Below are 11,958 nucleotides of genomic sequence, written 5' to 3' on the forward strand. Positions count from 1 at the left end.
GCGTCCCCTGCATCGGCAGGCGGATTCTCAACCGCCGCGCCACCAGGGAAGCCCACCCCATCTGCTTTATCCATTCCTCTGTCAGTGGACATTTAGGTTGCTGCCATGTCCTGCATGGCAACAGTGCTGCGGTGAACGTTGGGGGTGCATCTTGGGATCTTTTCAGATTACGGTTTTCTCCGGATATATGCCCAAGAGTGGAACTACCAGTTCATACGGCAACCCTATTTTGTAGTTTTCGGAGGAAGCTGCATACTGTTCTCAATAGTGGCTGCATCAGTTTACATCTCCACCAACAGTGCACAAGGACACCCGGGTTTTAATAGTTCCCTGGGACCCAGTGAAGGAAGAAGATGGAAACCCCAGTTAGGACAGTGGGGGGAACATCTTCCCTTCACTTCCCGAAGGCTGTCGTGGCCCCAGCTGCTCACTGTAGCCGACTAGCAGCGGCTCCAAGGACGAGGGCATGGGTCACAGACGTGGTTCTCCGTGTGGACAGCAGTCAGGATCCTCTGGGCGGGGTTGGAGGGGGGTCTGCTGAGTCTCCGAGAGCAGAGTCTCCTCATGCTGCCTTCCTGGTGGAGGAGAATACCGTGTGAGCCTGCAAGGATCAGGAGAGTTTACTGGGGTCCTGCGGGACAGATGTCACTCCTCCCTTGCGATGTCACTCCTCTGTTGTGATGCTGACGGGATGAGAAGGATGGCCGGCCATGTCTGGGCGCTGGACACCGGGCAGCTCTTAGAACAGACGCAGGACTGGGTGGGTGGGCCTCCTCCCTGGCTAACGGGATAAGGAGGTGGGGCTTTGCTTGAGGCCGAAACAGCAACAGTGAGCATCACGCCTTGGTCTGGGTTCAGGAAACCCTGCTGCCCCCCCCGCCGACCCAGCACTGCCTTCCCGTAGAGCAGGGACGGAAAGCACGGGTCCCCCTTCGGATAGGGATGTGAGGGTTCAGAAAATCATCTCTGGTGCACAGGGGGTGTCTTTGCCCTGTTCGCTGGTAGCAGGTTCCTCTAAGCAAGAGCAGACTTGCAGTTGCTCTGCCTTGGGGGCAGCTGGGCATGAAAAACACAAGACAGGAGGGTCTCCAGGACCTGGGACGTGCATGCCTTTGGCGTCTGGGAGGGTCCCCCTTGTTTCTCACTGGGGCGTCCCCTGGAAATGTCCCCCACAGGGACCCATGGGCACCTCTCACTCCAGCATTTGCCCAGGGCTTCCTCTGCTTGGCTGTTGTCTGTCTTCGGGTGGACAGATGCCCTGGCACGAGGGGACACAGTCAGGTCAGAGTCTGTGTGGAGGCTGGCACGCTGGTCGGCCCAACCAGGAAGACACCCTAGATTCCAGGGCTTGTAGGCGAGCCTGTAACCACGGAGACCAGAGTGTGGGTACCCCCCAGGTCCCCACCCCGTCACGTCCTGTGTCCGCTTGCAGGGGGTTCCGGGGCTCTGGCCAAGGCGTGCATGTCTCTGTACCCGGGGTCTCAGGTCACCGTGTCTGACATCGCGGACGTGGTTCAGATGGCAAAGAGGCACTTCTCATTCCCGGAGGATGAACGGACCGGCTTCTGTGAAGGTGGGTTTCCGAGTGCTGTCTGTGTCCACGGGGAAACAGATGCGTCCCGGGGGGCGTGGGAGAAGGCGGCAGTGGGTGGTCAGAGTGGGTTCCTCCACCCTCCAGATATACTCTCCCTCAACCTAGAACTGTGATTCATGACAGATGGAAAACTCTGGGAGGGTATATTGTTTTCTTGCAATTAATGCTTTCTTGAGTATTGTACTGGGTTCAACAGTGTCCCGTCAAAATTCATGTCCACCTAGAATTTGTGAACGGGACCTTATGTGGAAACAGGGTCTTTGCAGGTGTGATGCAGCGAAGGGTCTGAGATGAGGTCCTCCTGGATGAGGGTGGCGCTACATCCAATGACAGGGTCCTTCTAAGACACAGGAGAGGAGAGACACAGACACAGAGGAGAAGCCCCGTGAAGACGGAGGCAGAGACGGGAGGGAGGCGGCCACGGGCCCAGGGACGCCTGGAGCCCCCAGAAGCTGGAAGGGGCAGGAAAGACCCTCCCCTGGAGCCTCTGGAGGGACCACGGCCCTGGGACACCTTGACCTCAGACGTCTGGTCTCCAGGATGGGGGAGGATGGATTTCCTGGTCTGCGGCCATTTCTTACGGCCGCCCCAGGGCACCCACACAGGTATCTAAATCCAGGTCATTTATGAATGACAGTAAATGACATGGGTTGAAGGTAGGATCAGGGGTCAGTTCCTGACTCAGAAGCTTGAGAAGCTTCTCAGGCTTTCCAAGGCTCAGAGACTACAGCAGCTTTGGCAAGAGCTGGAAGGGACTTCCTCTTGCTTTGGAAACGTGGGGTGCGGCTCCCAGAGATGGGCTGTCCCAGGAGCTATGGTCTAACCAGCAGACGCCCTGTACCTCCATTTATGGAGGAAACTGGCCTTTCGTGGTTCTTTTTTTCTGCTCGCTCAGAAGGAAAACACCAGGTGGGGATATCATTTCCATCCACTTTTAGATCTGCTGTAAGTTCACTATGATGATTATTTTTGTATTTTGGCCACAACATACGGCTTGTGGGATCTTAGCTCTCCGACCAGGGATTGAACCTGTGCCGCCTGCCGTGGAAGCGTGCAGTCTTAACCACTGGACCACCAGGGAAGTCCCTCGCTATTATGTTTTGTTTTGTTTTTTTTTAAATCACCTCCACGGGACTTCCCTGGTGGTCCAGTGGGTAAGACTTCATCTTCCAATGCAGAGGGTGTGGCTTCGATCCATGGTCAGGGAGCTAAGATCCCACATGCCTCATGGCCAAAAAGCCAAAACATAAAACCGAATCAATATTGTAACAAATTCAATAAAATGGTCTACATCAAAAGATCTTTAAAAAGAAAAAATCACCGCCAAGTTCATGGCATCTCATGGGACAGGCCATCAGCGTTGCATCTGGGGCCAGATGTGGGGTAGACTCTCCTGAAATGTTGACTGATCCAGACAAAGGATCATCTCCTCTTGAACAACTCTGGATCCTATAGGCTGATTTCAAGGTGACAAAAATGTGCTGAATCGTGTCCTTGAAGGGTTGGATACCATCTTTATTTAAAATTCTGAAATTTGGGGACGTCCCTGGTGGTCCAGTTGCTAAGACTCCACACTCCCAATGCAGGGGGTCCGGGTTCGATCCCTGGTCGGGGAACTAGACCCCGCATGCATGCTGCAACTAAGAAGTCCGCATGCCGCAACTAAAGATCCTGCGTGCTGCAACTAAGACCCGGTGCAGCCTAAATGAATAAATAAATAAGAATAAATATTTAAAATTCTGAAATTTTGACCATCAGGAATTTGTTGGGGGGTGTGGGGGGCTTAATGCTGATTTTTAAAAAATTCTTTTTAATTTTTATTTATTTTTGGCAGCATTGGGTCTTAGTTGCTGTGCGCGGGCTTTCTCTAGTTGTGGCGAGCGGGGGCTACTCTTCGTTGCGGTGCGCGGCCTTCCCATCGCGGTGGCTTCTCTTGTTGCAGAGCACGGGCTCTAGGCAGGCGGGCTTCAGTAGTTGCGGCTCTCAGGCTCAGTAGTTGTGGCTCACGGGCTCTAGAGCGCAGGCTCAGTAGTTGTGGCTCACAGGCTCTAGAGCGCAGGTTCAGTAGTTGTGGCGCACGGGCTTAGTTGCTCCGAGGCATGTGGGATCTTCCCGGCTCAGGGCTCGAACCCATGTCCCCTGCATTGGCAGGCGGATTCTTAACCACTGCGCCACCAGGGAAGTCCTTAATGTTGATTTCTAAAACCGTTGTATTAAAATATATTGAATCTCAATGACCAAGTTTTGGGGCCCCTTAAATTTTGTGCACAGAGGCAGTGCCTCACCCTGATCTTAACCCTAATCCCATGCCTGGGGAGTCTTCCTCCTACTTCTTGGAGATACACGATCAGTGTTACTTCGGTGCCTCACGTGGAAAATGGGGTGAAGAAGCAGACTTTGGAGGTTGGGGGAATTAAGTGAAATACTACTTTATTATGTGCTGTTACCCCGTTGAGGTTGGGTGTCTGCGATTGGTCTCCAAGGGCAGCTGGTAGAAGGTGCAGGCATGTCGACCTTCATTCCTGAGTCTGCATTCTCTCCAGGCTGTAGGCAAACAGACGCCTGACCGAATTTGGCCCTTGGGCCGTAGTTTTCTAAGAAAAACCCCTGTCTTTCTTCATTGAGTGGAAGAAAATCCATTTGGAGGAACCTCCTTCTCTGTGCCGTATCTCATGGGGGAATATTCTGGGGTCCACGTTTCCTGGGATACTCAGCACGAGGAAGAGATGCAGGGGATGGCATCTATGTCATCCAAGACATCCTCCCCAATTCCCGTGAATTTGCAGAGTCTGGACCACACAGGTCGGCTGAGGTAACCCTGTACGGCTCAGGGGTATCCAAGCTCTCTTCCCACATTGATACTTCTTGCAGGAAAAATGGTAGGAGAGTTGAGTGTTGTCCAACACCTACAGGTAAGAGTCTCTCTTGGGCATTTTTATTCAGTCAGGGAAACACATGGACCTTGTTGGTCCAGTCTGAGTCATCGGAATGGAGCTTCTGATCCACTGGCAGGGACCTCCTGAAATCCATGGCTTAAAGGATGCTGTCTGTTTACAAGGGACCTTCGGAAATAAAATAAAAATAAAACCATTGTCCAGATCTGATGGAGGGAAAGGGGCCCCCAGACATCGTTCAGAATGGTCCTGTCTTCACTGAGATTTCTTTTTGTTCAGGGACTGATTGAAAGGTCACCAGCTGGGAAGATCTGGGGAAAGTTCGGTCCCTACAGGTGGCCTTTCCCTGCTGGGTGTTGGTGTGGTCCAACGGGATTGAGACGCAGGCTGACCCCAGGGCACTCGCCCTGGGTTACAGGAGATTTCTTTAAAGACAGCCTTCCGGAGCCGGGTCTGTGCATCCTGGCCAGGGTCCTGCGTGACTGGACGGGTGACAAGTGTTCACACCTGCTGGTGAGAACCTATCAAGCCTGCAAGACACGTACGTGGTAGGGCTGGGGGTCGCTGTGCTGTCACCTCGGGGCAGGGTTGGCAGATTCTCCTTGGGATGCCGGCGACTGAGTTCATGTCACAAGTAAGGGGAGTCACCCAACCAAATGGCCCTCCTTCCGCATCGGTAATTAAAACCGACAAAAAGATGGCACTGATACCCATTCTGCAGCGTGTCCCGGTGAAAGATGGAGATAGCCGCTGTGTGGGATGGGGACGGTATCCTGTGAGGTCACCATCCTGAGGGTCCACGAGGGCGTGGGCACAGCCTCTGTGTGTGATGAGGTCACAGTCCCAGCCGACCGCTGAAGGTTTCCTTGCTTTCGGGACACCACCGTGTCTCAGGCTTTTGCGTTGCTTCTCCCTCTCCAGAATCGTCCATTTTCCCCAGAAACTGTGGTTCTGTTAGCGGGAGTCATTCTCAGAGGCGGGGTTGCCATGGCTGGGAGGGCAGTGTTTCTAGACCCCTTCCATGGAGAGAGCGAGGAAATGGATCGGACACGCTGAATTATGTACATTTCCGTCCATAGGGACATTACCGGGCAGTTACTCCGTTTTTGAACTTCGTCCCTGTGTGGTTTCTCACACCCGGAGCCTTGTTCCTAAGATCGTTGATAGCACTTGTTTGCCTCGTCCTGCTCTGTGCATGACATCATTCCAAAGGAGCGAAACCAAGGCTACTAGAAACGAGAGAACTGCCAGGAGGTGCCGTGGCTCGTCTGCAGTTCTTCCGTTTAGAATATCCACGAATTGGTGCGTCCACGGTCACAGAAACTATGGTTGTCGCCCGGAGGTGGCCTTTGGTTTGCTTCCAGTGTTTAGGCCTTGCCTTCGCTTTTTATGTGTTAGTTCTTGGAGGACTAACACATTTGCATGATTCGAAAACCAAATGCTGATGAAAGGTACATGCAGAGAAGTCCAGCTTGTAATCTGAGCCCCTCACACATATTTCTCCCCAGCTCTTGTAGGAGAGCTGATTTATGCTCTTTAAAAAAAAAAAAAAAATTACAAAAATCAGTAAATAAAGCCGCCATGTTTCCTGGGTGAAGCCACGCCCGGGAGGGACCTCGCACCGGGGCCGCTGCCCACAGCCTCCACGGTCACCTTGCCTCTCACCCCCCTTGTCTCTGAGATCCAAACGCAGCACCTGCCGGTTTGCATTTTTCTCTGGATGGCCAGAACTCTGCAAGGGAAGCCGTCGGTGATGCTGAAGCCGGGGCAGCCCTCGGAAGCAGGAGGGGCATGGCTTCGCAGGTCCGGAATTTCTCCCCAGCAGGAAGCTGACCTCGGGCACGCCACCCACCCTCTGTGCACCCTCACCCTTCAAATTTAACAGACGGGACTGGGTCATCTCTAAAGTTTGTCTTAAATGCCCCGTGCTTCTTTGAATACGTCCAACCAATGCTTCTCAGCTGGGGTGATTTTGCCCCCCGCGCCCCGTTGGGGACACACCTGGCAGTGTCTGCAGGCATCTTGGGCTGTCACGCCGGACTGGAGGATGCTGCTGGCAGCTGGTGACTGGGTACCAGGGAAGCTGCTCCACACCCCGCAGTGCACAGGGTACCCCACATCAGAGAGTGGCCCAGCAGCCCCCGGTGCCCGCAGTGCTGGGCTAGAGAGACTGGGTTAGGACGTGGTCACGCTGCAGCTTCTCCGATCCTCGTGGCTGTGACGACAGGACTGGCTCTTAGGGGTGCGTTGATTTCTTAAGAGTCCTCCTGAGCTGAGGGCTCTGGGAGGGTCACGCTGTCTTCTTGGGGGTAGGAAGAGAAACAGGTATTGGAAAGACCTTCAGAAGAGGATGGAAAGCCAGGGGCCGGTCCCAGACTGTGCTCCCCAGCGTTGGTCCAGCTCCGTGGCCTGGCGAGGGACCGGGCGGACTCAGCAGGAAGGACCCTGCAGGGCGCCGGGAATCACCTGCTCTGGCTTCTTCCCAAGTACCTCTCAGGACAGCCTGGAGCCTTGGAGGGAGACGTCCTCCTGTTGCCACGGCGACGCTGCACCACTTGGCGCAGGACCGGGATGCCTGTCTGCCAGCAGATGGCGCCGTTGGGCGGTTTAATGGACGTTGGCTCCACGGACCAGGCAAAGTCACCAACCAGAGGAGGCTGGGGTAGCCCTAAACGCAGAAGACGCACCCATTTCATGCCTTTGCCCCCGAAGATGGTTAGCTTTCACGAAAACAAGTACCTTTTCATCATTTTCCCCCGTGAAGGGAGATTACAAAGTAAGAAGAAAAGGCATCATTCTCCAGGGTCTAAGTAAGGGAGGGGACCCTGCCCCCTGCCAACACCCTGTCCCGTGGAGAGACACCCTGGGCCTGGGGGATAAAAATGTACAGTAGGGCCGGCTGCATCTCTCGCAGCAGGGCCCTCGAGCCGTTTCCGGAAACACCACCTCGTTCTGGAGGTTTTCCGCCCCAGTAAAGAATTTGCGTGGTCAGCGGTGATATGGAAGCCCCCGGTCAGCTTGTTTAGAAGAAAAGCTGCTGAAACACATAGCACGGCATGAACCCTTTGGATTAAAAAAAAAACCAAACAAACACAGTTCTTGTGCAAGGTTGTCACAGAAAACGAAAACCCCTTCTCTTTTGTTTCTCTGACGTATTAGCTTCCACGGGGGACGACGATGTATGCTGAACCGATGAACATTTCCCAAAGAACGCGTTAGCCGCTGCCTGGGCCACGGCAATGCCCCCTGCATCCTCCACCTGGGGCTCCAAGTCTGAACAAAGTAGAACCCCTTTGTGTGCAGGGGCCGAAGGCATCCATCCATGTAAGGTAACGGTTCCTTACAGCAGAAACTAACACAGCATTGTAAAGCAACTAGACTCCAATAAAAAGTCATTTAAAAAATTTTAAAAAGGGACTTCCCTGGCGGTCCAGCGGTTTAGACTCCGGGCTCCCAGTGCAGGGGGCTCGGGTTCGATCCCTGGTCAAGAAACCGGATCCCACACGCCTCAGTGACGACTCCGCCTGCTGCAAACTAAGACCCAGAGCGGCCATATAAATAAATAGATATTTTTTAAAAATTACAACAAAAATTTGCATTTCTGGTTTTTTTTCACTCCTGCAGAACGACCGTGTCTACGGGAAAAGCATTGAAGGGAAATATGGTATTGAAGGGAGACGGTAGTAAGCACACCCCAAACGCTCCTCTTTCACAAAGCTTTCATGCCTAGGATCTCCTGGGACCCCTGGGGCTGAGTGTGCAAAAATGGACTTGCCGCGCTTGTGCAAATGCATGCAGGGAGACGTTTGCGAAGGAGCGGAGTCTGTCCTGTTTGGAACGATGCACCAGGGTGGGACTGTCACCCCCAGCCCCTGCCCCGTGGAGATGCTGGTGATGAAACTGCTGGAGACGGCTTACGGGGTCCTCCAGATCCACTGTGTTCATCTCTGGGCTGCCCTGTGTCCATGTGATTGACACCTGCCTGGCTCTGTAACTGCCTGATTTCGGGGAGGGGGCGGCAGCCAATGGGTGAGAAGGGGCTGGTGCCTAGCAGGTTTTTCCTGGGTTCTCCTCCCCAAACTGAGCAGCTCTTTCCCTTGGTCTTCGAGACCTGGGGGGGTGGGGTGCATCCCCCTCCCTTAGGGGCTCCCCTTGGCCGAGTCCACGTGGTAAGAATGTCTCATCTGTGATCTCCAAGACGCTGACCCATACAGGAAGGAAGCAAGTAGCTTCTTCAGTGCCAGGCTGTACAAACGGATATTATTCGGACGTTATCAGAATTTCAAAGGGCCATCCTCAGCTAGACAATACCTTGGCACCGTTTATTTTAAATTTTCTAATGTGATTTCTTAACAAATGTAAATCCGTATAGCAGGGTTTTTTTAAAAAAAATATTTATTTATTTATGTATTTATTTGGCCGCGCCGGGTCTTAGTTGTGGCACACGGGATCTTTAGTTGCAGCATGCAGGATCTAGTTCCCCGACCAGGGATCGAACCCCGGGCTGCCTGCACTGGGAGCGCGGAGTCTTAACCGCTGGACCGCCAGGGACGTCCCTGTGCCATTTTAGATTCCACAGATAAGTGACATCATATGATATTTTTCTTTGTCTGGCTGACTTCACCTAGTATGACAGTCTCTAGGTCCATCCACGTTGCTGCAAATGGCATGATTTCATTCTTGTTTATGGCTGAGTCATATTCCATTGTATATATATATGTACCACATCTTCTTTATCCATTCATCTGTCGATGGACATTTAGGTTGCTTCCATGTCCTGGCTATTGTAAAAAGAGCTGCAGTGAACATTATTTTACTCTTTAGAATAATAAGTGATCTTCATGATGCTTATAGATGGACATGGCTACAAAATGGTTAGCTTTGGAAAAGTAGAAATTGCTTTAAAAATTTGTCATTAATAGTAAAACCGTCCTCCAGATACCTGACCCGCCACCCAAGTCATTAAGCTACCAGCAAATCAAAACCTAATTAGTATAGGAGACTTCAGCTGGGAAAATAGATTCTAAAATTAATCATAAACAGCTTCACATCTCTCAGGATGGCTACTATCAAAAAAGACCCCAGAAAATAACAAGTGTTGGTGAGGATGTAGAGAAACGTGAACACTTGTGCAGTGTTGGTGGGAATGTAAAATGGTGTGGCCGCTGCAGAGAACAGAAGGGAGGTTTCTCAAATAGCTAAACACCGAACTACCATAGGATGCAGCCTTTGAGTATTTACCCAAGAGAATTGAGAGCAGAAACTCGGAGAGGTATTTGCGCACCCACGTTCACTGCACCGTTATTCACAACGGCCAAAATATGGACTGTAAACGTCCATACACGTAAACGTTCATGCATGGGTGATGGACACACAGAATGGGGTCCATCCACACAGTGGAATATTACTCAGTCCTAAAAAAGGAGGGACATTCTGACGCAGGCCACATCGTGGATGGACCTTGAGGACGTGAGGCTCAGTGACACAAGGCAGTCACAGAAGGACAAATCCTGTAGGCTTCCAGTTATATGAGGCCCCTAGGGGAGTCACATCTATATAGAGACAGAGAGTAGGAGGGTGGGGGCCTGGGGCTGGGGAGTGGGTGTTTAATGGGGACAGTTTCAGTCTGGGCAGATGAAAGAGTTCTGGAGATGATGCTGGCGATGGTTGTACAACGTGAATATAGTCAAGACCACTGAGCTGTACACTTAAAAATGGTCAATTTGATGTTGTGTCTTTTTTCCATCATTAAAACAAATCCCCTATAAAGAACTGTAGGCACATTCCCCTCAGTGCAGACGCGATGACCCAGGCCGGAGAAGGAAGCTGCTGGCTTTGGAGGACAGGTGGGTAACCCGTGCAGGCAGAGGACGGAGAACAGGGGACAGACAGTTCCATCCCCACCCCCCACCGGGAGCGGAAGCTAGGATTCCTGCTACCTGCCTTGGGGGAAGCAGCAGGAAGGTGGAAGGGTGGCATGGGGGTGGGTGACCCCGTCTGGCCCCTGGAGTTTCCCCTCCTTCGCAGGTGTGAGGTGGGCTCCAGCTGGGCGTACTTGCAGATGGGGGCAGGGAACGCACTCGTGGGGCAGAGCACACCCAGTCTCCTCTCTGCAGCCAGAGCACAGGGGGAGACAAGTGCCTGTGAACCACTGTCCCCCAAGGAGGCTGGCTCAGGGCCCCCAGGGGAGGGCACCTAGAGGGAGGAGTGGTCCTAGCAGTGGGGAAGGGGCCACAGACAAGGTAGCGGGGGTCGCTGAGCTGCCCTGAAGAGCTGAGCCCCTGCGAGAACTGAAAGCAGGTGACCCCACCCCACTAGGTGAGAGGAACCTGCACAGGTAGGGGTGGCGGGGAGCTGGAGGACACAGGTGTCCTATCCGGGAAGCCGCCTCCCAGGTGGGAGCGAGCAGGTGTCCCGACGGACAGCAGGGGGCGCTCCTGCCTCATCATCCCTTCCACCTGCTCTGTCGACCCGTCGTCTCTAGAAATTCATCACGGAGGGAAGGCTTCGTTGAGTGCTTGCAAACAGATGTTCCCTTGATGAGGCCTGCCGTGTTGACAGCCTCCCCGTTCCCTTTAAAAAATCTGTGCTGAGACAGTACAACCCCAGTGAGCCAGGAGGATGCTTCCCTGTGTCCCTGCCCCTGTCTTTCCTTTCCTGAGATTTTTGGGTGTGACAGTTTCCGGAGAATTCGTTCGCTGGCGTCGAGAATTGGGCCACAAAGCACAACACGGATTCCTTTTATTTCTTTTTCTTCTCTGATTGCTGTGGCTAAAACTTCCAAAACTATGTTGAATAAGAGTGGTGAGGGCTTCCCTGGTGGCGCAGTGGTTGAGAGTCCGCCTCCCGATGCAGGGGACAGGGGTTCGTGCCCCAGTCCGGGAGGATCCCGCGTGCCGTGGGGCGGCTGGGCCCTTGAGCCGTGGCCTCGGAGCCTGTGCTCCGCAGCGGGAGAGGCCACAGCGGTGAGAGGCCCGCGTACCGCAAAAAAAAAAAAAAAAAAAAAAAAAAGAGTGGTGAGGCCTTCCCTGGTGGCACAGTGGTGAAGAATCTGCCTGCCAATACAGGGGACACAGGTTCGAGCCCTGGTCTGGGAAGATCCCACATGCCACGTTCCAAAACTATGTTGAATAAGAGTGGTGAGAGTGGGCAACCTTGTCTTGTTCCTGATCTTAGTGGAAATGGTTTCAGTTTTTCACCATTGAGGACGATGTTGGCTGTGGGTTTGTCATATATGGCCTTTATTATGTTGAGGAAAGTTCCCTCTATGCCTACTTTCTGCAGGGTTTTTATCATAAATGGGTGTTGAATTTTGTCGAAAGCTTTCTCTGCATCTATTGAGACGATGATATGGTTTTTCTCCTTCAATTTGTTAATATGGTGTATCATGTTGATTGCAATAGCCAGGACATGGAAGCAACCTAAGTGTCCATCAACAGATGAATGGATAAAGAAGATGTGGCACATATA

General features: G+C 52.8%; 1 protein-coding gene across 1 annotated transcript in view; it reads left to right on the forward strand.

Moving 5' to 3' along the window:
- Positions 1–8,463, forward strand: part of ASMT (acetylserotonin O-methyltransferase) — a 22,421-nt gene extending 13,958 nt beyond the window's left edge. The window contains exons 6-8 of the mRNA XM_007128775.2: positions 1,433–1,573; positions 4,907–5,029; positions 8,219–8,463. Coding sequence (XP_007128837.2) covers positions 1,433–1,573; positions 4,907–5,029; positions 8,219–8,463 — 509 coding nt within the window. The remainder of the gene's footprint in view (positions 1–1,432; positions 1,574–4,906; positions 5,030–8,218) is intronic.
- The last annotated feature ends 3,495 nt before the right edge of the window (positions 8,464–11,958 follow it).

Source organism: Physeter macrocephalus, chromosome 7 (assembly GCF_002837175.3).
Source record: "Physeter macrocephalus isolate SW-GA chromosome 7, ASM283717v5, whole genome shotgun sequence".
Classification (NCBI taxonomy): domain Eukaryota; kingdom Metazoa; phylum Chordata; class Mammalia; order Artiodactyla; family Physeteridae; genus Physeter; species Physeter macrocephalus.